This window comes from Pleurodeles waltl, chromosome 1_1 (assembly GCF_031143425.1).
Source record: "Pleurodeles waltl isolate 20211129_DDA chromosome 1_1, aPleWal1.hap1.20221129, whole genome shotgun sequence".
NCBI lineage: Eukaryota > Metazoa > Chordata > Amphibia > Caudata > Salamandridae > Pleurodeles > Pleurodeles waltl.
The window spans coordinates 57313790-57339944 of record NC_090436.1 but is presented as its reverse complement, the minus strand read 5'-3'; the positions used below and the strand labels follow the sequence as shown (position 1 = coordinate 57339944).

General features: G+C 45.2%; 1 protein-coding gene across 2 annotated transcripts in view; it reads left to right on the top strand.

Moving 5' to 3' along the window:
- The window catches only part of UNC13B (unc-13 homolog B), a 1359370-nt gene that overhangs the window by 1209354 nt on the left and 123861 nt on the right, over positions 1–26155 (top strand). For both annotated transcript variants that reach the window (XM_069212466.1, XM_069212457.1), the window contains exons 31-33: positions 7650–7738; positions 14795–14947; positions 22775–22898. In XM_069212466.1, the coding sequence (XP_069068567.1) occupies positions 7650–7738; positions 14795–14947; positions 22775–22898 (366 nt within the window). The remainder of the gene's footprint in view (positions 1–7649; positions 7739–14794; positions 14948–22774; positions 22899–26155) is intronic.

The window sequence follows — 26155 nt, the reverse complement described above, 5'->3', positions numbered from 1 at the left end:
CATATTGCTTCGTCTCTTTATAGAGACCAGGCCACCAGTAACAAGCCTGTAAAAGTGAAATCGTGGCAGCCACCCCAGCATGTGCAGAAGCCACCCCCTCATGTGCTGCAGAAATTAATCGAGGTCTCCCAATTTTATTGGGAATTTCACGTACACCAATGCCTGGAATTGTAACAGTAGCATTCAGCGCACCATTCAAGCAGTAACTATATTTTGAAGGAAATCCTTTAGGAAAGGGCGTGCCAGCAGCCGTAGCCTTTATGGCAGCCGAAATTTCTGTGTCTGGTTTGGAACTCGAACGAGTCACTGCGGCCACAGTGGCGACAGCCACTGCCGATTTCGCAGCTTCATCAGCCAAAGTATTCCCAGCAACGTGTATTCCAACGCGCTGGTGTCCAAGTGTATGCACAACATGGACGTTAGGAAGCGTTTCCTTCAGATCCGCAACCTTACCCCACAACATTTTATGTTTAATGGTGTTGCCTTTAGAATCTCTGAACCCATTCATCTTCCAATAGTGTAGATATTCGTTGAAAGACTGCACACAGTAGTAGGAGTCACAGACCAGCAAGGTTAAAAGCGCCGGATCCGCGTGCTCCAACGCTAACAATAGAGCTTTGAGCTCAGCCAGCTGTGCCGTGCAATCTCCCAAGGTTTTAGTATAAGTATGTCGGGGGCAGAACACGTCCCCCTCCATAGTGCCGCTCACCACTGCACATGCAGCAGAATACTGTTGTTTAGTCCCAACCGCTGGTTGCGCCGAGCCATCGGTATACATGACCACTTGATATTGGTCAATAGGCAACGTACCAGCAGGAACAGGGTATTCCATTTCATATTGAAGAAATTCTTGAGTCTGCAGTTTAGGGTCAAATACATAATCTACATCAGTGGCTGTCAAAGACGTAGCCCATTGTATCCATCGCGGGTGTAAAGCTTTCGAATTGGGAACACTCGCTTTTGTAACTGCCTCTAAGGCCGGAATTGGGGAAACGACAACAATGCGTTGACCCTGGGCCAGCGGTCTTTCTTTAATAACAGCCATCTGTACTGCATTGAGAATTTTCTCAGTTTGTGCAAAACGTTGCTCTGCAGCAGAATACAAGTGAGACTTGTATGCAATCGGGACTGTCTCCCCCTCATTAAAGGTGACATAAGTAAACCCAACAGCCCCAGGTATCACACTGATGACTAAATGTGTCTTATTGTCCCGTGTGTGTAAGTGTTTAACTGCTAAGAGATCACTCTGTAATTCTCGTAGTATGTGTGTATGTTCAATCGTCCAAAATCTACTCGAAAAATTGGGGCGAATCAACTCGTACAAGGGTTTTATACGCCGCGCATAATCAGGAATGTAAGTTCTGCCAAAATTCAGAAACCCCAACAATGACTGGAGCTTCCGAACCGTATTAGGAGGCTGCAATAAAGCACATTTCTCCCAAAAATGTGGCGCTAAGCTCTTGCCCTCACTCGACAACTCATATCCCAGGAAAATGACGCTGAGGAAGGCAATCTTTGATTTCTTAAAATTAAACTTATAGCCAATATCAGCAAACCCCACAACAATGCACGATACACGCCTTAGATGTTGCAGAATCTCATCATCTGTCAGATATATGTCATCAACATATGATAATGCTTCAGGGTCGAACTCATGCAGCATTTCAGTTACACGAGCCGAAAACAGTCCTGGGCTGCTATTATACCCCTGAGGCAAACGACAAAAAATTTTCTGAGAGCCAAACGCACTGAAACAGGTATAGTCCCGACTCACGGGCGCTATATTCTGGCAGAAAAATCCATTCGAGATATCTAATGTTGTCTTGTATTTTTTACGCACTATATTATTCATAAGCGCTGCGCTGTGTGAATTCTGTATTGCATATGTGCGTGTATGACTATTCAAATGTCGGTAATCCACCACTATCCTATATGAATGGTCCGGTTTAGCTACCGGAAACAAGGGATTATTCATCGGCGAGACATAGGGCTCAATTACACCCTGATACTCCAATTGTGTAAGAATTTTTCTAACCGATGCCCTTGCTTCAAATTTAATAGGATACTGCGGTTGTGGCTGAGGTTCGCCCTTTATTGGAATTACATGATAAGGTGATTGTCTGTCCCACCCCACATTATTTCTATACAAGGCGGGAGCCTGTGCTAGAGCCCATGATTTACTATAGGACTCCGCTAGTTCTCTCGGAACAAGTGGTGAGAAGGAAGGTGTAATAACCTCTTCCCCAACCGGACAGTCGCGAACAAAGTCAGGTGGCCAATCTTGTTCGGCCAGCAGAACATCATATGATTTTACCACATGGTCCCAAAAAATGGCGTTTACAATACGGTCAATGTCCCCTTCCAATCGTAGAGTCACTTCATATACTCTATCAGGATCAGAGACTCGCATATCCGCCGTCTCGACTTGTATGAAGTCATCAGTTGCTGTCACCTCCAGATGCTCTAGAAGACTCCGGCGAACTATTGTGACCTCTGCCGCGCTGTCTAACAGTGCTAATGCCCACGTCTTGTTCGTCAAGAGAACTCTCTTCTTGAGCGGCATGTCTGAGACTGCTGCCACTTTATTCTTTTTAAATTGCTGTTTTTGTTGCAGCGGTTTCTCTTCTTGTTTAATAGAAACCTCCGCTGAGCGTTGTGAATCCTGTCTCGGTTTCACGTACTCCGTCCTCCGCTCTGACCGCCCACCTCTCTCACTTCTCTTTTCCGAGGAGTCCTGAAAGGAACGAGATTGGCGTGTATCAGTATATTGATATCTATCAGCTGTCTTCAAAGTATCCCTATTCCTGAGATTATACTTATTCTGTGGGGTCTCCGGTTGCGGAGACTGCCCACCATCTTTCTTTGGTGTTGCTGTTTCTTTTCCCAGCGTTTTTTCGAACCCTCAGGTTGTTGCTGTTTAGCATTTTCTTTATTATTTTTACCCTGTAACTGGGGTTTTTGCGGTCTAGCCCCTAGGCTATCACGACCAATACTAGAATATGTTTCCGCTATTATTCTCGGAAGCTCCCGCTCCTGATTAAGCAGCGGAACATCCCGAAGACGCATTCGCACTGCTAGTGCTACTGCCTCTCCTTTGAGATTACTCAAAATAATAGACGAAACTGTGACTGTCAGTCCATGTGTCAACAGATGTCCTGTGAGCGGATGACGCATATTAATCGCTATATTCACTACATTAGGATTCGCCATTTTATAAAAAATAGCATCAGGTCAGAGAAGGCACACCAATATCAGGGTTTTTCCTTTCAAAGTTCAAGCTTGAACAACCAACCACTAAGCAACAGGAAGCACCTATGCCGTGGCGGCGGAAACCCTCAGCCCCACGGACGTCTCCGTATACGGAACCGAGGAGTCAAAATATATGAGACCAAGAGAGTCAGTCGTACCTAATCATTAGAGCCAGACCAAACGTTGGCGGCGCCATGTCGCGTGGGCTCTCATTATTCTAAATGAGACTACTGGATTTCTAGGCGGCAGGATCTATAACGGTGTGGGGGACTGAGTCTGACCCACGTGTAAAGAACTCTGTCACCCTAAATCCGGTTTTTGCTCCGGCTAACTAGCAGTGCCTCATTTCTCCCATGTGGAAGGAATGATTCGGCAGCCGAGCACATGACATCTTTGAAACTTCTCAGGTAAGTCGTGGTTACTCAGATCCAAACCAACTCTCTTATTTCCAATATGATCTCATATACAAATGACAAAGACAGTATAAGTTTTATATAATGTTTTTTAATAAAACAACTGTATTTTAGATATTAAGGCGTGAGCCGCAATAACCAGAACGATACAACACAGTAGGATTGTAATAGTCACCAGGAGAGTAAAACATAAGAACAAAGCTATCATATTGTCAAACAGTTTCTACTCTCCCTCTGCTTGTTCTATTTAGAGCACAGCATGTTAAGCTTCTAGCTTGCCTATTAGAATCACTGTGGAGACATCAGCCCTCATACCTGAGCAAAGACCTGTGATCTTGGTTTAGCATCTGCAACGAGGCAGTCAGCGTCTGGTTGTGGTTCCCTGGTCGGAATCTCCCTCTTGCGTGTATTGGGACAAAGAAGTGATTTTATAACTAACATGTCATCGTGATCACAAAATGTCCCTACGCAGGAATGCCCAGTCTAAACTCCTACCACGTCTATCGGCAATGTACCAGACTGTATCCTTGACTGAGGCACAGAGTAAATATGTTATGGAGAACTCCAGTGCTGAAGTAGGCAAAACAGTGTGATATGAATAAAAAACAACACCGTAGAACTGGTTAGTTGAAAAATAACAGTACGAAGCCTAATAAAAAGCATATAGAGCAAAGTGCACAGAGGCTCTAAGCTGTCAGCAAATGAATAAAATATATTCAGGGCAAAGTGCACAAAGGCCTAAAGCCTGAAGCTAAAGCGCAATGAATACGTAAAACTAACCACACTACACCATCTTCCGGGTGGTTACTATCCCTCAGCCTTCATATCTAACTGAAGTTTATTATCCCTTTAAGCTTTCCATCTAGTTGATGGTTATTTTCCCACTAGACACCACGTGTGACTTGTTTCCCCTCAAGCCCCTTTTCTAGCTGGTGGTTGATATCTTTTCAGCCTTTAAGATGAGATGAAGTCATGCGGTCAACATCTTTCTTCTGCACTAGTAAATGACCATTCCAGTTATTAAGCCATCACATGAAGTGGACCATAAAACCTCTCTTACTTGTTGCCCATGTATATGTTGCTTGTTCCTTTGATAATCCACTTAGCCTACTTGAACCACAAATGCAACAAAATTTGATTTTTAAAAAAATATATTTTTATTCTTCCATATTCCTAAATAAAATTACCAAACAATGGTGCTGAGAACTAAGACAGCGATACCCCAGTGGATCCGACTCCCAGCGTATCCGCTGCATGAGCACACGCAGGACAAGCCGCAGTAATTCTATTCAATGGATACTTCTGCATGCAGATCCCTCACCTCCTGAATCATCCCAGGCATCAAGCTGGATCTGAAAACGTCAAAGATCTTTAATGCAGAAGGGGGCGCTGGCTTCTTCTGGGTGCCGGAAGTGATGCTCAGTAAGCCCCACACAGCTTCATTGGTTCCCTTTTTTATGTGGCGCAGGTCCAGAGCTTGCTCTCTTGTAGAGAGTTTTTTCTGTTTTTCTGAGAGCACTGCACTTTTTAGTGTAATTTTTCTGTGTCTCCCCTGAAGCGTTCAGGGTTCAAAGTTTGTAGGAGCAGTGAGGGACAGATTTTCATCATCTGCCCTCTCTGCCTCTGGTGCATATATTTAAACTATATGTCTAGGTCTTGTGAGTCCTGCCTCAGCATGCACCCAAAGGCAATCGGAGCACCAGAGGCTGAGCTATTGATGGCTCGGACCAGCCACAAAAAACAGAGTCAGGAGTCTGTTCAGCCCCCTCGAGTTTACCATCTTTCTCAGTCCTCAAGCAAGAGAAAAAAAACCACTAAAAGCACAGGCGTCCTTCATCTAACGATAAGTCGCCTAGGCATCCTGTGACTCTCAGAGGATTTTAATCCTCAGAGATGGATTTTGTTATCCCAGCACCTACCAATCCAGCTCTGCCAGCAGCTCTGGCACGACCCTGGGCCTCCTGGGACTATGTGGCATGCCCACGTTCATGCCCTGTGCGCTGGCCTGGTGCCGTTCAGAGGTGAAACCCCCGGTGCTGGTCAGGCTGCCCCCCTTATGGCAGTCCAATGCACACGGTGCAGCCTCTGTTGCTGGCGCCACCCTGTGGCGACACTCTGCCAGTGCGAGTCCGACATCTCCGGTGCCACTGCCAGCTCCGTGGAACGCGAAGAGATCCCAAGGGCTCTTGGAGGGAGAGACGTACTGTCAGGAAACATCCCTCTCCTGTGGGCAAACAATCCATAAGCTCTTTGGTTGTGATTCTCAGCCCCTCAATCTTTATGGCACTGGAGAGGGATTGGATCAGGCCACTTCTGCTCAGCATCGGAATTTAGGGGCATCACTTAAGCCAGGAAAGCATCAGAGGTGTTAGAGTTACCACTTCTATTTGTTGGCATCAACACCAATATGATCACCGGGTTCTCCTGTCTTTGGCCCCAACTTCCGAACCATTGTCTTCCAAATGTTTTTATGTAGTGCCTACCAGACAGTGCAGCTGTCTACTATTGAAAGACATATTGTGGGCTTACCAAGAACATACACGGCTTGGAGCGCTCCAGTTGCTTCCCATTAGTTGGCTTTCTACTCACACTCATGTGCCTGTTTGTTATTTGTGTTCCAGCTTGCTTGTCTTCTACTTGGCCCTCCCATTGAGCACAGCCTCTTTACCATCTTCTTTGATTGGCTAGCTTCTATGCTTCCACTGCCTACTTTTCAAGCACTATATTTTTCTTTATAGTTATGCTCTCCATTACAGTGCAGATATTTTCCATCCAGCTGTCTATCTCGTGGGCTTCTCTCCCCCTGTACTCTAATACTCACCGTCACCCTTGTGCTTCTCCTTGCAGTCGCTCGTCCCTTCCCCAGTTGCTTTCTTACCTGTTGTTCGGTTACTTTCTTGCCGGTGTGCTTCTCCTCCCTACCTCTGCCCTCAATGTTGCTTCTGTTCCCCCATCCTCTGTGTTGCAATCCTTTGCCCGCGCCCTTCATGTTATTGTCTCTCCCCGTGCTTTCACACACATTTATATGCTGATCCAAGCCATTTTCAAACAAAAAGAAAAAAGCAGCCTCATCATAGGCTTTTTTCTTATTTAGCCATGCTGCACAGCATCAGGGATGGTGTAGAGCATGGCTAAAAACCAGTGGGAATGCCAGAACTCCTGGAAGGCAAGACCTATTCGCTTTGCCAATGCTTATCTTCTGAGCTGCTAAATAAACTTCTTGCTCCTGCCACATATGCTACAAGAGTAATGTTTCCTCTGCTGACCGCGTTTGTTCGATGTAACATTGACACCTACGGTGTCCCATTGGTTGAGGTTGTGTGGGTTCACGGCCTGGACGTCGTGCTGTCGCTGCTGGTCTGCAAGTGCTCAGTCTAGCATTGTCCTTTCTGAAGATCCATCACAGAAGAAATCAAAGTCACGGGCTGGCAGCTGTGCATTAGAAGGTAGAAACATCTGTCACCTTATCCTAACCTGTGCAATTTCGTGCACTCGCTGGTACAATAGTAGAGTGCATTAGGGACTTATTGATGAGGGATGCCGTTTGTGGGGTTTTTTGGGGGGCAGTTGGCTAGCCCAGATGCATTTGAAGGTGAGTATCTGGTAATGTTCAACCATTGAGAAACCCAAATTATTAAATAAAAGACATCTGCAAAAGCGGGATTGGGAGGCTTTATAGAGGGAATAACCGCCTGCTGTTGTGCATTGGAACGTTTTTCAGTTCTATGTAGGCCCATCTGATTGGCCGCTGTGGATGGGGATGCAGGTCTAGAGGTGCGCTCTAACAGGGCAATCTGTAGCATCTTCCGTGTGAGTCAACATGGGTGGCTTTTTGATGGCTTAGGTTGGGCAGGGAAGTCACCCATCTTTCTACTATATTAACGACCACATTTCTGCTGATTCAGCCTTATTATGTAAGTTGTCAATAAAGAGCACGTTAAAATGTTATGGTCGTTTGCTGCAATAACCTGTTGTGTACCTTTCCAGCTGGACCCGGAAGCCAGTGACACACTCAAGGAGCTTCAAGTCAAGCTGAACAATGTCCTGGACGAGCTCAGCACCGTTTTTGGTAACAGGTGAGCTGAGCATAGTCTGTTGGTAAAGCTTATATCAGTGCATCCAAAAACAAATAGCAATAGTATACTTGTATTTTCCATTTACACCCTTCACACCATAGGCTTACAGCACCATTAAAATCTGTGTAACCTGAGAGTTCCAGATCACTACGACAAACCTTTGCGATTCTAGCAAATCTTCTCCCCCTAGGATTTGTCAGAGGCAGTAACCAACACCAAAATACCTGCCTGTAGGCCTTAATACTGAGAAATAACATTCTGCCATTAAAAGCCTGTTGATTTTAACTTATGCTTTTCACAATCAATATGTCAGACCTAATGTGTTTGAAATAGCATTTAATAATAAACATATCAAACCTATAACAGCAGAATTTATTCCTAGTGAACCAATCAGGCCCCTTGATGTGTTCATTGGTTTATGACCATAACCAACCAAGTCCTCCTGTACTGAGCAAAGCTCTCCAACAAGATAACCATCAGCCATACAGTCATAAATTTACATTGTACACAAAATTATGATGGAGAAAGCAAAATGTTGTCTCTCCTAGGAGACACTAACAAGGAATCTGACAGTACAAATTGTCTGTACCCACAGTTTGTCAGATGGGGTAAGCAGCACCAAACCCTACTACGGTAACTTGTGATATTCCATTTAGTAAAATACTTATTTGTAGGTTTTAATTCAGAGTAATAACAATTCACACTTAAATGCATATTGATTTTAAAATATGCTTTTCATAATCAAAACGGTAGGCCTACTGCCTTTATCTTAACTTTTCATAATAAAAATTGGGCATATAGCCTTTATCATTCGCTTGTCACCATACCCAACTAAAGCTTACTTGTTGAAAATGTTCCCTTTCTGCAGGGGCACCTCAGATGTTTTGCCTTCGGTTAAACTCTTTTTTGGTTCCCTGCATGATTCTGTGGACTTTGCCCCTGCTAAGCAGTGGTAAATTGTGTGTGCTCTTCCTTTTAAACATGGTAAAATTGGCATACACATGATTGGGACCTTTTATCTACTTATAAGTCCCTGTGATATAGTACTGCCTGTACCAAAGGCCTTTAAATTTAATGCTACAAGTGGGTTGCAGCACTTATTGTGTAGGGCAGTTTTAAACTGGAATTTCAACCTGACAAAATAAACCCTTTTGCAGCCCATAAGCCTTCCTTTTTAATAGTCATGTCACCCCTATATTAGACCCTAACTGCTCATAGGGCAGAGTGCTTAGTATGTAGAAGTACGACATGCATATTTAATGCTTTACACGTCCTGGCTGTGAAAAACCTCCAAAGTTGTTTTTCACTGTGACAAGGCTTGCCTTCCATAGAATAACACTGGTTTACCTTAGTACCTTTAATAATGACTAAATTCAGTTTGTAAACAGCTAGAGAAATACATCTTTCACTAATTTTAATTGTAATTTAGAATCTTTGTTAGTGGTAAAGTCGGATTTTAAATTATTATTTCGGAAATGCAACTTTTTGTAACTTAGCATATCCCTGCCTAAAGCCTCTAGCACACTGTTTCCCAAACTGTGTGTTGTGACAGTGGGTCGAGCTCTGATTTTTGTGGGGTTGTCAAAGTCAGAGCAAAAAGTAAAGATGCCTTTAAATTCTGTATTTATCCTCTCATATTTGCTGCGCTTCAAAGACAGAGGTCAAATGTCAGGTTATGACTTCTGCTGCTTAGCACGAGGACTGGTGTTTCCGTACTCCTCACTTGTGTTTTCGCACTCCTCACTGGTGTTTACGTACTCCTCTCACTTTGCAGTCAGGAAACAAAACCTAAAGTGAATTATGTGACATTCCGGCTTGTGTACATGAGTTGTGAAGGAAAATGAATGGCTGTAGGTTGCCATTTTTCCTAATACACAACAAAATGTAAACACCTGTAAATGAACTGTACACATTGAGCAGTTGTAGTTCTGAAGTGTCATGAAAACAAAGATTTTAATAGGATCAGAGCAAATCAAGATAATTTACTTGCTGATGCACAAATAATAAATAGTGATGGCAAACCGATTTCCACACATCATTTGGGTGCAGTTTAGTTATATCTATAAAGCTATATGTCTGTGCAAATGTAGTGACCATTTCAATGGAAAATGTGCTGTCTGCAAATAACAGTATTCTACTAAACGATTCTTTAGTTACATTAAAAACATTGCCCGCCTCATCTCCATGAAAGCGAGGTGGGTCGCAAAAGTTTGTCATACTAAAAAGTGGGTCTTCATTCTAAAAAATTCGGGAAGTGCTGCTATAGAGCCTCTCTGTGAGTGACCAGGTGCGCTGGGGCTTATGATGGCTGCCCTGGGAAATGAGTATTGGGGCCAGATAGTGAACAAAGAGGCCTGGGCGCAGAGGGCAGTCCGCCTTCTTGATACAATGAGTGGGGAGGAGTTGTTCCTTTGCCTTGATTGCATTTCAGAGGGTAGCCTAGGGGCTGTACCTAGCCCTTCCTGACTTTAGAAGCAGCCAACACTGCCACTGGTTGATGCAGCTCACACCTGGGTCTGCCTGCCATTTGTTTCACTAGACAGGCCGGAGCCAAACCCAGGGTAAAGAGAAGAACTGACCAGACCACTTGTAGGTTTGGGCAATAGGGGTGTCCCCCCCATCCACAGGCTGGCACTGGATATAAAAGTGGCACCCCCAGAACCTGAAATTAGAACACTCCTGGACTTGAGCGGTTCAGAAGGAAGACTGTTCTGCTGCCTGAAGAAAGAAGATTGCCTTAAACCCAGGACCCTAGAAGTAACGCCAAAGGTTAGTTGACTGACTGACGCACAACAAGCATCCAGAGGCCTTTCCCGCATCACAGCTGACCAGAACCAACTACCCTGGCCTGGTCTCCTCTGCTGGCTTCTGTTCAATGGACTTAACGCAGAGCCTTGATTTGCAGCAAATACTTCCCTCGCACCGAGAACAGAAGGTACCCCCCCCCCCCCCCCCCCCCCCCCCCCCCGGCCAAACCTTATTCTGTACACGGCCAAGGCTCTATTGCGGTCAACCTGAACTTTTGACTGTGCTGCTCTCCGGCATGGCTGTGTACCGACAGTAAAGTTACGCTGACTGTTTTGTGCCAAGCTACCAGAGGTTTAAGCACAGCTTTAGTTATTGACAATTGTGCTTCACCCTGAGAAGGACTGTAATTATTATTTTAGGTGGGGTCTCACGTCTCTCAGCTAATACCCCAATTTCTTGCAGTACTGTATTGAGTGTAAGCTATCCTCAAGGCCACCCTGCGGCACACAGGCATAAACGTACAAATGTATAGAAAATGACAGTTGGCAAAGCAAAATACTGTCTCTCTGAAGAGAGCATAATAAGTATTATTTCAGTGCACATCTTCTATCGCCACAGTATGTTTGAGTGAGTCACCAACACCCTTACCTACTACAGTAATGAGTGCGATTCCATGTAACAGAATACGCGGCTACATGCTTTAGCACAGTGTGATAACAATCCATTCTTAAAAGCCTATTGTCTTTAATGCATGCTTTATGTAATAAGTAGGTCGGGCCTACTGTATTTTTAATAACATTTCACGATAAACAGATCAAACCTAAGGAATGTGGCTCGACTTTTACCAATGAATCGAATTTGCCTTAACCCTCTAACATGGACCCAGCACTGGCCTATCCAAGTGCACATAAACCGGCAACCATCATGCATATGGTTATGCAATCACAAATAAGTAGAAAAATACAGCTTGAAACACAATAAACAACCTCTCTCAACAGGGCCTAACCAGAAGCATCACAGTGAAAACCCCCAGGGTTTGTCATTGCAGTTGGCCGATGCCCAAACCCTTGTTTCTATGGTAACCTGTGAGATTCTATGTAACGTACATATCTGTATACTTTAATATAGAATAGTAACAATTCAAACTTAAATGCCCATTGAGTTTAATGTATCATTTTCACAATAAATGTCAGGCCTGTTGCCTTTATCATATAATTTCAAAATAAACAGCTCTGACCTGTAGCCATGATCATTGGCTTTCCACCATAAGCAACTCAGTTCCTTTTTTTGAGCATAAACTTTGCCACAATCTAAAACGTGCAATACAAGCAGTCTTTTAGTGGAGGCATACAAATTCAGCCCAATCAAATCCTGTACTTAGGGGAACCAACATGTGGGTGGGACCTAAGCTCACCTCGCAGTATGACTCTGAAAGCTCTTTTTTTTGTGTTCATTGCCTAGGGTCAGGTGACAGTTGCACTGTAAAGCTTGACATAAACGTCTGTGTAGATTAGTGAATCTCTGAGCTCTCAACCACAAAACTGCACTCTGAAGTCTCATCTGTCCTGCTGCTAGAGAAAAACACCATACATTATCTAGTTATCTAGGACATTTTCATAGCATTATAATATGTGTGCCACTGGAGGTTCAAGCTCAGGCAGCTAGTGAAATAAACAGAATGATTAGCACTGTGTGGAGGGCAATCACTTTTTTGTGGAATCACACAACTTCTGCCCAATCTAATCATACACCACGTGGCAGAGGCAAAGCCTCTCTCCTGAAACTAATTCTTAAAGCCCTTTTTAAGTTGATCACCTAATGTCTGGCACCAGCACTGACCAGCCACACTCAAAAATTAATGCAGCCAGCACAGAGAGCCCATGGCTCAGGAGATGGCTAGATGAATGCATTACTCAAGGCCACTGCCTTGAGTAATGCATGCACATCTATATATAAACACAATTGTAATGGCAGCCTGAGATAATAAATTACATTGAACTACTTAGAATGTAAAACATTTCTTCCTATTTTCTGCTGCTTACAACCATTGCATTTTGCTCTCATTAGTACAACAAAAAGTAAACAGAATTTTCACATGGTGGCAATTGAAAATGTAATTATAATCTAGGCAAGCCTTCCCTAGTAGGTTTGGACTAGAGTAAAGTATGTTCAAACCATACTTTTTAAAAGTCAAAATATGTAGAATGGGAGGTTTTCCTTAGTTGCTGTTTTTCCCTGTGGAAGATCGAAACATGAAGCGAACCAAACTTTCTAGCACCAATTGCCGAGTTGTTTTAATCCAAATGAAGTCTCACTGAAGATTTATATATCTCTGTTCCTGTGTCTGTGTCTCAAGTGATCTGCAGTCACAAATAGACAGTCATTGTTAGATATAGATCTCTCTTCTCCCCATTTAACTCTACTTCTCTTATGTCAGTATGACACTTTGAGGGTTCTTCTTTAATAAAAGAACTGTACAAACATTTGTATCACTGCGTACGATCCTGTGAACACAGAGCCTTGTGGTGTATACAGTTCTGTTTACAGACCTTCTTAGGCTCTCAGTTGAAGTATCGTAAATATAAACATTTCCGAAGCACCTGTACTTGAGAGATTAGACTGCTGTGTAGTTATTGGCCTGTGCCCATGTGCGGTGTGCCGTGATGTACCTGGCTCAGAGTGGAATATCTCTGTCTGGTATCCTGTTTCGTGTCTTCCCATGATGGTGGAACCTGAGGCAGCTGCTGGCTCACGTGGTCCTCCTCCACTTACTACTTGAGAGGGTAAGAAGGCTGGTGCAGCGGAGGGCTATCCCGGGCTGTCGCAGCTGGCTGTGTTCCAAGGTCATTAGAGGCCTCCAGCCTTCATATCGCATGGCTGCCTCCTGACGATCATGGAAAGTAAGAGCATCTGAGCGCTATCCCAGGTCCATGATGTTATATATGATACTAGAAGGTAGGGCAGCTGACGGCTATTCTGGTGTCCCGATATCATTCGGTGCTTCCAGCCTCCGGATCCTATGGAAGCCTTATGATAATCTTGAAAGGTTAGGGCAGCCATCAGCTCTTCCTGTGTCCCAATGTCATTAGAGGCTTCTAGTCCCTGAATCTCATGGACCCTTCTGGTAAGCTTGGTAACTACCGGCTACTCCAGTGTCCTGATGACATTTAGAGGCTTCCAGACATCTTAGTCTGTGAGACGTTCCTGATGGTATTGGAATGTAGGTGCCACTGACTGTTGTTCGGGTGCTCCAGTTTCATTGAGAGGCTGCTATCCTGTCACAGTCCCACAGCCAGAGAGGAGACTAGGATAAGGGAATGACATACAAACATTGCTCCTCAACTATTTGCAGAGCCAGGGCACTGCTAGGAAGTGAAAATCTGCTGCAGAATGTGTTGCGCCCCCAGTACTCTGGGCCAGATGTGGGAGTAGGTCATAAACTCCATCCACCCTTTAGTTTCTGGGTGGTCCATGGAGGGGTGAAGGAGCAAGCAATTGTTAAACCCCTGTCCATCTGCCAATTTATAACGGAGATACAAAGGCGTTGGACGATGCTTTGTACACAGCTTATTGGACATGACTCTGGACACTGGACAAGTTGCATTTTGGTTCAAATGAGGTTTGATTTCAGTGCTTTTCCGGTGACCCTATTTTAGAAGTGAAAAGCTAAGTGTGAGTGGGTTTTTTTTCCAACGAGTTTTGAGAACCTCGAAATGGCCAATGGCAATAAAAGCATCTCAATGATCCGGGCTTGGGTTTTCATCCACATTTTGGTTCCTGAACTGCTTTGTAAACCATATTGGCAGTGTTGAATTTAAACATTCTGATGCTAATATTTTGAAAACTGCTTGATGTACTTATAGAAAATCCTAAAGAAAAACCAGCAAAGAATCGTCCAACAGTTTGACTTGTTTTGCGGGGCGTGACATGACCGCAAGAAGCATCGGAAGAGTAATCTGGCTAATTTTGTCAGAATATTTCTTGCACATTCTTCAAATGAAGCTAAAGTTATTTTCTTATTGATAACTGGTCTGACCTATACCTGCAGATCTGTTGTTTCTAAATGTACATTGCCATACCTATTCTGTTCCAGACAAGTGGGTGATTTTACTGAGGGAATAGAAAATTGTTTGGTAGCATGCATCATTCTGTGCTCTGATTGGATAGCAACACTTGAGAGAGACATCCAGATCTCACCGCCTTCTGTCTTAATGTTGAATAGTTGATTTCAGTCTAATAATGAATGAAATATAGAAGATGCTTCATAAGTAATGTTCCTACTTAGTAATTTTTTATTTAATTTCCTAGTTTCCAGTTTCGTATTGATGACTGCATCAAGCAAATGTCTGAAATTCTGGGCCACGTTAAAGGAACAGGCAATGTCCCGCCCAGTGCACGGAATACCGTGGCACAAGATGCAGACAATGTGCTGCGACCGCTCATGGACTTCCTTGATGGAAAGTAAGTATAGACGTGTAGCCACCGCATTGGTTTCACTGTCAGAGAAGGTCTGGGGGGGCTCTAATTTGGCTCTATATCATCATGCCTAATTTAAAACAGAAGCAGTTCCTAACTGTTAAGCAATAATGAGTTTTCCAAGTAAATTGCTAACTCCCACCTTGTGCCATAATCTTTTAGTATGATCAAGTAAACGTGATCATATCCCTGAACCCTAACTCTGTACTACATATAAACCTAAACCATAATTGTAATGTTTTGAAGCTTTGCATTTTGTCAGCTTTGCTGTATCTGAACTTCAGAAGCATACCTTTTAAATGTTTTACATTAGGTGTTTTCAAAGATGGACTAGTGAGGTTTATTGTTTTCTCTGGTGCATAAGTCAGCCACTGATCTGTTATATTATGAGATGCCATGTCCGTAGAAGTAAGCAAGGCACATCATCACAAGACAGATGATGTCCTCCATTGAAACATCCTTCCAAGCACATCATTGCAAGCACATCCTCACAAGACAGGTAGTGTCCTCTACTGAAACATCCTTCCAAGCCCATCATCACAAGACAAATGATGTCCTCCATTGAAACATCCTTCCAAGCACATCATTGCAAGTACATCATCACAAGACAAATGATGCCCTCCTTTGAAACATCCTTCCAACCACATCATTGCAAGCACATCATCCCAAGACAGGTAGTGTCCTCTATTGACACATCCTTCCACGCCCATCATCACAAGACAAACTATGTCCGCCGTTGAAAAATCCTTCCACACATTTAATTGCAAGCTCATCACAAGACAGATGATGTCCTCCTTTCAAGTATCCTTCTAAGTTCTGAAAGGAATTTCCTTGTAACAAGACTTTTTTTTAAATTCAAATTCAGCCTTTCTTGGTTTCATGAGTGGTGTGTGTAGTTGATAGAGATTTTCACTTTTGTGGCATGTGTTCTTGTGTACACCATTTTTAAACAAACACCGATTGGGACATTGTTTTACAACTTTGTTTTGGATAGGTTTCCATATGTTTGTGTAGAGTTGTAGTGTCAGTGGGTGCCATGGTTATGTAAAGGTGAATATGCTTGCTACCATATTAATATCTCATTGGGTATCATGGGCTGAGTCACCCCCTTACTGCACACTGTTTTTTACTGTTCAGTCGTGAGCTGTGCAGTGAGCCATGCTGGAGGTTCACTATCCTGTATTGCTGGACTTTTAGTGACCCCTTACAATACGTGGCTCCAGTATAGAGAAGTTTTCCCCATTATTATTGTGCCTTAGATTGTAGCTGCATTACTTTACCACATCTCCTCTGCTGATCCGAAGCATCATTGTTTTTCTACTTCTGCCCACTTTTAAAGTTCCATTCCATCCTCCAAATGGGACAGTGGGGGATATTTGGTTACCTCAATGGCATAGGTATGTTTTTTTAGCAAGCAAAAGGATGAGGGCTACAAATCTACGTTCTTGTCACTTTTTCCTTTCACCTTTTCACTAAGCCAAGTTAGCAAGTCTCAGATTTCTGACCGCCAATTCTGTCTCAAAGCAAATATAGAAATTTATGTCCAGTAAAGATTGATAGAAGTGCAGTCACACATCATGAGAAGAAAATCAGCCCCATCTACGCCGCATCTTGGACTGTTATCATACATTTTATATGTAGGCACTTAGTGTCAGATATGCACGGTGGAGAACATTAAAGTGTATTGATTTGAAATCAACTTTCTCAAGATTCAGTTAAGTAAGATTAGGATTTAAGTCCAGTCCTGATCTGTCAGCAAGTTATTTTTAAGCTGTTTAGTTATATAAGCGGTCATTCTGACCGCGGCGGTCACCGCCCGCCATGCGGTTACCGCCGAATGACCGCACCGCGGTCAAAAGACCGCGGCGGCGCGGTCATTCCAACTTTCCCGCGGGGCCGGCGGGCGACCGCCAAAAGGCCGCCCGCCGGCCCAGCGGGAAAGCCCCTGCAACGAGGAAGCCGGCTCCGAATGGAGCCGGCGGAGTTGCAGGGGTGCGACGGGTGCAGTGGCACCCGTCGCGATTTTCACTGTCTGCAAAGCAGACAGTGAAAATCTTTGTGGGGCCCTGTTAGGGGGCCCCTGCACTGCCCATGCCGGTGGCATGGGCAGTGCAGGGGCCCCACGGCACCCGTTCCCGCCATCCTGGTTCTGGCGGTGGACATCGCCAGAAACAGGCTGGCGGGAAGGGGGTCAGGAATCCCCATGGCGGTGCTGCAAGCAGCGCCGCCATGGCGGATTCCCTGGGCCAGGGGAAAACCGGCGGGAAACCGCTGGTTCCCCTTTTCTGACCGCGGCTTTACCGCTGCGGTCAGAATAGCCCAGGAAGCACCGCCAGCCTGTTGGCGGTGCTTCCGCTGCCCTCCGCCATGGCGGTCATGGACCGCCAGGGTCAGAATGACCCCCATAATCTAGCCAGTAGCCTTAGAGGCTACTGTCATTAGAATTATATCAACTGCCCCCACGCTTGACTGCTAGACATCCTCAACATGCCTTTTACATCTCATTAGTTATTTTGGTCTTTTCAAAAAGGCTATATCTCGTTTTGATATAGTATATACAGAGCCGCAGCAGTGAGGGAACCATGGCTTGAACTTTCTGCCACGTTTCAGAATGCATAGTGTCAAAACCTTTGTGTTATGGAGATCCCGAGAATGCTTACGAGCTTCATTAAGACTTGAATGGAGCACAGGACTCCTATACGCCTTTCTGCACGAGCCTCTCCTGCTCCGAGTTCTGATGATGATCAGGAATGACTGTTATGGCTCAGGATTGGGCCAAGGCCCTGTGGTAACCAGAGCGTCTGTTCTCTTGGGAAGCTCTTCTATTGCAGCAGCAGGGCAGGGTTCTGCACTCATACCTGTGCAGTCTGTACCTCCATACTTAGAGATTGAGCTCCAATAGTTGGCTGCATTTGATCAAAGACTGATGGTTGTGGATGTCATACTCGCTGCTAGGTGTTCCTCTTGGAAGTCCATTTACTCCAGAAGCTGTGGCAGGTTTGTAGGCTGGTGTGGAGTCCACAAGACAGACTCATAACAAGCCAAACTATTGGATGTTTTATATTTTGTTTTGTCTTTGCTCCAGCAAGGTCTTGCTGTGGGCGCCATTAGATGGTTATTTTTCTGATAGATACTTCTAGGCACAGATTTCTCACCTTTAGGATATCCCCAGGCGACAGACTAGATCTGGAAGATTTAAGCAGCATACCTCCTGCGCATTTGTCAGTTGATGAGTTTTTTTGCTCAAAATTCTCCTTTTGACTATGTATGCAAGGCAATTGTGTTCCATCAGAAAACTGCAGCGTTTAGGTTTTGCAGGGACTGTCGCAAACAGATGTCTGTGACATACTCCCATGAGGTGTGTCTCTGGTGTTCGGGACTTGACTCCAAGTTCTATGAGGTGTGTGCTGTTATAAATCTGAAGGTGATTAAGGAATACAAAGCAAATTTGTACTGTGCAGAACACCTAAAGAAGTCCCAGAAGTCCTGCTTCTACCTGAAGTCACGGGTGCGGATGGCATTCCTGCGACAGGTTTTTATTGCGATCCAAGTCTTCCAGTAATTCGAAGCGTAAGGTCAAAAAAGGCTTACCGAGTTCTGTCCTATTTCCACCATTCTCTGAGAAGTCATAAGTATGTCACGGTGCTGCTTAGCCTCCTTTCTGGTCCCCACCAGGAATCTGATTCCGCAGCTTATCCCGTTGCACCCCAACGTTCCAAGACAATTTGTGACTTTGCAGCAGATTGAGGCCTTTAAAAAGGCCATGTTGTGCATCTTTGGTACTTTTCTGGCTCCCTCTGGTGCACCTTTGGGCCCCAAGGATCCACAGAGGCCTCCAGATGGGTTACTGCTGGTGGTCTGCCATTTGCGCTTACTGTGCCTCCTGAACTCATTTCAGGTTCCACCCCGACGCCAGAGCCTACTTCCAACCCGACATCTCTTGAAATCATCCCATCTCTGCTGCCACTGGATGACAACCCTCCCCCAGTTGACCTTTCTGACTCTGGGCTGAATTTGTCTTAACTCTGACCTAGGTCACGTCCCGTAGCCGTACCAAGGAACATGGTCCCAATCCAATCCAATTCTGACTGAACCATGTCTTTGCTTCAGAACTGCCGCCCAGCACTCCATCGCTGATCAATCGGGGCCAACCAGCCTTTATGATTATTTCCCCCACATTATGATGATAATTTATGTATGGTGGGGCAGGAGACCCATGGATTGAACACGTCCCCGGACACTGGGTTCTGCTCTCCCTCTGAGATATCCGGGAGAGAGCGCCTCTTTTGCTGAGATGATGGGACAGGCGGTGGATGTACTAGGTGTACAGCTGCCAACTCTCAAAGTCAAAAACAACATACTGACAGAAGTTTTGCAGCCTGGACAAACTTCATCCGAGCCCCTGCTTCCAATTAATGAAGCCAGACTGGCACCTTTATGGGCACCTGGCCTAAACCTTATTCCTGTCCACCAGTAAAATAGGCAGGTTGTCAGGCACCACTGGCCGGCACCAAGTGACCTTGATTGTTTGACGCAGCACCCTACACCAGTATGTTTTGTGGTTCATGCTTCCAGGGTCAACCCTCGTTCATTCCCTATGACTCCCCCAGACAGAGAGTCAAAATGAATTGTCATTTGGGAAGTGGATGTTTTCCTTGGCTAATGTTGCCCTCCAGTCAGTCAGGGCAGCTGTCTGTCTGGGAGATGTTCCCATGTCTTGTGTGGCATGATTGGCGAGATCTTGCAGGTAGTCCCCAAAATATTTTAGGCCGTCCTGCCTTACACCATCCAAGATGGCGAGGATGCCTCAAAATACATTATCTGTTCTTCTGTGGCATGCTTGGAGGAAATCCACGGGCTTCTCTGTTTACGTACTTTCCTCTGATGGATATGTCTATTGAATGGATCTTGCCTGTTTGTCGAAAAGGCCAATATGTGTTGAAGTGTTTTAAAGAAAGCTGTGCCATGGAACTTTACTCAGGCCTTTCTACCCCTGTGGGACAGTATTCTCAACAGTGTTGCCCTTTTGAGGTTACTCCATGGGGTTGACTTAATGGGAATGCCAAGGACCACCCCGAAATAGGGACTCCATGTCCTTTTGGCCAGGGGCAGGGATCGAGCAGACAACTCCCATACCACCACAGGCAGTGCACATGCCGGTACATCCAAGCTGCTTTAGTTTGCCCTAGTGGCAAATAAACACCCTATGGGAGGCAGGAACAGACATTTCTTTCAGGAGTGGCAAAAGATAACTTCAGACGGGTGTTATCTTCAAATTGTTTTATGAGGATATGCTGCACTATTCCTTTTAGATATGCTGCATCCCCCACCCACATCAGAGCCTCTTTAAGAGGAGCTCTGGTCCATCTTGATCCACAAGGTGCAGGCTCTTTTGGCCAAAGGAGCCATAGAGAGAGTTCATGCCCTGTAAATGGGGACTAGCTATTACTTCCACTATTTTCTAATGCCAAAGGAGGATGGACATCTTCATCCTGTTTTAGATCTTCTCCTTCTGAGTGCCTTCTTATGGAAAGCCAACATGGCCTACATTTTGTACCCATCTGCAGCTCCACAGATGCTACTTGTGGTTCAAGTTAGGCCAAGAGCATTTTCATTTTGCCATGCTCTGCTTTAGCCTTGCCAGTGCCCCTCAGGAGTTTACAAGAGTGATGATGGTGCTCGCTGCATACCTTTGGAGGTTGGAGATTCTAGTTTCCCCTTCCTCAAAATCTGGCTGTTAAAGGCGGGCTCGCCACAGTCAGTCGTAAACCATCTCCAGACGGCACACTCCTAACATTGTTGGGTTTCATTATTAACATGCCACAGTTCTACATGACTCCTTCACAGAGGCTCCCTCTCAGGAGCCATCATGAGTATGGTTAATTTTGGGCCTTCCCTGCACCACGAGTCCAGGATATTCAAACATTGAGCCTGATGCTCCAACCTCTGCCCTGCATCTTGGTGAGAGTTGCTCTGAGAACTCTGGGCCTCTTGTCATTTTGCATCCTGCCTGCCAACTATGCTAGGTGCTACATGTAGGCTTCAGAGAGGAATCTGAAGCCTCCTTGAGTCCAGCATCAGGGGAACCTGTCCGATTCCATCCAGGTTTCGGAGGTGATTGCGAACGGTCAGCAGTGGTAGTTGCTCAACTGCAAATGGATGCTCTCTCTGCCCTCTGCAGAGGAGACTGATGAGTTGCTGCTGGGATGGGGAGGTCATCACGGAGAGGCCAACTGTGGATAAAATACTTAAAAGGACGGGCAGCCGGTCCATACCAGGTTTCTGAAAGGGTAACAAAGACTTTTGTTTTTGAATATGTATTATTAAAGCATCCAAAAGCTTAGGGTGCACACAGAACATCTTGGTCCATATCGGTCACCTCTCCCCCCCCCCCCCCCCCCTTCAGCAAGATTTACATTTTGTTCAAGAACCATAAGAAGATGAAGATCACGTGGTTTCCTTTGGTACTGGTTTCCCGGGCTTTTATTTGTAAGATACTACGGTCCGGACCCATACTTAGCACCTAGTGCCAATATTTTAAACTACGTACTCTGTTTTTGAACAGTGAGTGGCCTTCCAGAGATTCAAGGCATTGGTCTCTTCTACAAAGTTCAAAAATCAAGGAAAACTGCTAAGTTTTGTAATCGCAGCAGTTCAGCCTGTTGTTTTTCCGGGGTACCACCGGCAAAGGGTTGCTCATGAAGAGGCATAAGATGGCAATTTCTGGTGGGATGGAATGGTAGTAAGCCGTTGCATAAAGAACCGTGGTTTAGCATTGTTTGTGCATATAATTCTAGGCTTCACTTCATTGACTGTTCTGTATGATATGCTTCTAACTTTATGGGCAGTAAAAATAAAATATACAGTAAAAATTATCTGAAGAACTTTCCTGCATACCCTGCATATACCCTGCTTACTGTTCCTCATCCAGTGCCGGCCTTAGGGGTGTACGTACCATGTGGCCGCACAGGGCCTGCAACTTTGGGGGGCCCGAAATTGTCTCAGAAAATTTCACAGACATTTACCATCAGAGCGCCTGTCCCTCCGCGTCTTTTCTCCTGTCGGCCAGCGCTCCCAGCTGAAGAAGAGCGGGGCGCAGTCCGCTATGAGGCAACCAAAGAACAATGGGGTGAGGAGGCAGAAGGACGTGTGCGCGCCTCAGAAGCCCTGTAAACAGACATGTTCCACAGTAAGCGGGAGGCTTTTCCTGTTTTCTGTAAACACTGCGATGCGTCTGCTAGCTCCGAGATCGCAGAAACGTAGCAGGTAACGTTAGGGCAACTGTCAGAATGTGCGCTGCGTGTAACATCATTGTTGTAATGTGCTGCACCGCAGGGAGGGTGGTAGCCTCCCCTACATCGGCCTGTGTGAGTTTTCAAAAATGCACAAAAGGAAAAAAGCAGCCATGTGCACGGTACATTGTGTATGGTGCCCTGCCACCGTTCAGAGCGACTTATGCACGAATTTCCCAATTCGTTAATATCCAGTAAGTACATTTAATTTCCCAGTTATCTGCAATGTGTGAAGTTCAAGCAGCTTGTGTTAATGTGCGTTCGGCATGATGCAGATCTTGTTGGTTCTACTTGTAGCCTGGGGCGTCACTCATTTTAAAGTGCAGGCTGCAAGTGGTCAGCTGCTTCAAAGGTGCACTTGTATAGTAATCTATTACAATAAAATGATTAGCAATAAATAAACAATTTGACTTGTGTCATGGGGTGACCATACAGTATACTCTGCACAGGGCCTGAAATATTGTAAGACAGGCACTGCCTCATCTCTGATAAGTTCTGGTTTCTTTGTGTCTCTCTGCAGCCTGACGCTCTTTGCCACAGTGTGTGAGAAGACTGTGCTGAAGCGAGTTCTGAAAGAGCTGTGGAGGGTGGTGATGAACACCATGGAGAAGATGATTGTGCTGCCACCCCTTACAGATCAAACGGTAAACAAATAAAATGAATGATCCCTTTTCTTCACCTCAAATAGTACTGACCCTCTTATCAACCCATCTAATGAGATAACAGAGCTTGTATGAAAAGAGATCCTGTTTTAATTTCCTTTTTTGATTTTATTGAATTTAAAGCTGTTGATTATTAAAAAAATACAAAAAAACATAAAAGTAAAACATCTCAGGTTTATCAGTGCACTTTAGCAGTGCAAGAGAGAAGAAACTAGACAGTACTTTTAACTACAGATGCCTCACCTTTAGAATATCCCCAGGAACCATACTGGATCTGAAGGTTTTTAAGAGTAATGCCCTAGCGTGCCAGGAGGTGGTGCCAGGCAGCTCTGTTCTGATGATGTTCCATTCTGGAAGTGATGATGGAACTGCATGTTTATTGGTCTCCCATGTGCGTCAGCATCTGCCCCTCTCTTTATTCTCCTTCATACACTGACTGAAATTCGCTCCCTACTTTTTCTCATCCCTTGATGAGTTGTATCTTGCAACATTCTCTTTCACCAGTGTTCCCGCCTAAAATAAAAGGTTTAAACCTTGGAGAGAGTGCTGCACACAAATGTCTGCACAACACAGTCTTACAACAAGTGTGCCCTTATGAACCTGAAGACGTTCTTGCAACACAAAGCAAAGCTGTATGTCGCAGTACACTGAAAGGATTCTAGGAAGTCCTGCTCCCACTCGAAGTCAAGTCGAAATCACATTCCCGCCCCAGGTTCTCATTGCAGTCCAAGTCTTCAGTGAGTCAGAGGAAAGCACAAGAAGACCATTTGGATTGAGTTATCACACTTCTGCCACTCTCAACCTGGTAAGTTGCAAGGTAGTCCGGTTTCCTTGCTGTCCCGTACCCATCCCTTGCTGAGGAGCCGCTCTCACAAATGATTCTGATGCAGCTTGACTTTCCAGGTCCATCAGTGACGTTGCAGTACATTGAGGCCTTTCAAGAGGCCATGTTATTAATTTTTGGCATTCCCCCTGCTCTCTCGGTCATGCCTTTTGGCCCCAGGTATCGCAGAGGGCTCCAGTTGGGTTACTACAGTTGGGTATGACCTCAGGCTGTCTGTGCCTCTTGAACCCACCTGGATTATGCTCCGAAGTCTGAGCTGACTTCCAGCATGCCACCGAAATCCATGCTGGTCCTTTTGACATCAATGTTAGAGGAAGACCCCGTTCCTATAGTGCGGTGCAACTACGTGCCAAATTTATCTCGACCCCAGCCAAGGTTGTGTCCCAAAACCACACTAATAGAGCCAACCTGTCCTTGGAAACGATGATGAAGATGTAGGGCATTATTGCCTCCAACGCTATGATGAGATAACCTCAATATGGACTTGCAGGCAGCCAGTGGGCTGAACACTTCCCCTGACACTGGACTACCAACGGGAGAACTTGCCTCTTTTGTTTTAGTAATGTGACGCGCAGCAGAGGTTTTGTAATCAAAGCTTCCAACTATGGAAGTCAGAACTAGCATACGTACAGCGGTTTTGCTACCTAGTAGATGTGGGTGAGGCTGAGCCCTTGCTCTGGCTCAGCTTCAGGTCCCGTTGGAACCTCGAACTAATAATGAGCTGAGCTGTCATCTGGCTTCTCCTGCCTACTTCGCTCTACCCTCGTGCACAATGAGAGAAAAACAAAGCATTCACATGTGAGATCACAAGGAGAGACAAATTTCCATATGTACAAAGTGAAACCAGGAAAGCGCGAATTTATCGCAGTTTCCCCACTTAACAAATTGTGTATTCGTAGGCAAATATTTTATTTTACAGATCCTCCTTTTTCTTCACAATTGCATGTGAACGCACTTTCTAGTATGTGAGTTCAAAATACCAGCTTTACAAAAACCTATTGTGTTTCATTTAACCTTTATATGTTTGCCAGATCAGTCATCTATGTTCAAATCAGCTGTATTGTTGAGAGTTCAAAAGAGTTTAACTTATTCGTAATGGTGGTGCAGAGGGCAGCTGAGGTCTTAGATATTCAGTTGACCACAGTGGCAACCAAGACCAGTGTCTTGACAGAGGTGCTTCAGCCAGGAATCGCCCCTTCTGAACCTTTACTCCTGCTTAATGAAGCCCTTACAGATGCTCTCCTTGGAGTCTGGTCAAGCCCTGCGCAGGGCATTTTTGCACAGTGCAGTTGCCCTCCTTCCATTGCCCTGCTCCTCATGATCCGTTTCGTCACTGAGCACCCCACCCCATAGAGCTTGTTGGTCAAATCCTCCACTTCCACTATGAATCCCAGTGTGTTCCCTACCACCCTGTTCTATAGGGATTGCAAACGGATAGATACTTTTGGTGAGTCAGTAAACACCACAAGCCTTTTGGGCTGATACAAACACACTGTGTGGGATACTGCTGCCCATGGTGTCAGGGGGAGGCACAAGCGATTCTCTCTCAAGCGATTGATTATGGATGAGATGCACCAGAGTTCACCATCAAATGTAGGCTTGACATGACCGACTCGCTGGGTAGATCAGTTTTATAGTCATTGGCACTGAGATGTCATGCCTGGCTGAGGACCACTGGTTTCTCAGGAGGTTCCAAGTTTCGCTCATGGACATGCCCTTTGATGGCTCTCGCCTCTATCATGAGAAGGCAGACTCAGCCCTCGAGTGCTTTTAGGATATCAGAGCTACGGCCAGGCTCTTACTCCTATCCATGGTACCTCGCCAACCCTGGTCTGCCTGTCCCCCTTCTGTGGCTACGAAAAGGATCCTAACTGCCTCCTTTCCCCACCCAGCCACCAAGGCCCAACAGGGTTAGCAGCCCTTTCATGGCTGCGGTTGCCACAGATCTCATGTAACCACCATCCAAAAGTCAGGTCAGTCGACCACCAAACCACTACCCTCATCCTCCTGCAGCTTCTAAACTGTTAGACTTGGCATCCTTGGCGTGGTCTCCCCTAACTGTTTGCCTCTGTTTCCCAGGTTGTTGATGTGTGCTGGACTCTGTTTTTGCAGTTTTTGTGACTCTGGGCACTTTACCACTGCTATCCAGTGTTAAGGTACAAGTGCTCCCTTGTAAAATGTATGTGTAACTGGCTTTCCATGATTGGCATATTTGATTTATTAGTATGTCCCTAGTACAGTGCACTAGAGGTGCCAGGGCCTGTAAATCAAATGCTGCTAGTGGGCCTGCAATACTTGTTGCGCCACCTACATGAGTAGCCCTGCAGTCATGTCTCAGACCTGCCACTGCAGTGTCTGTGTGTGCAGTTTTAAACTGCCAATTCAACTTGGCAAG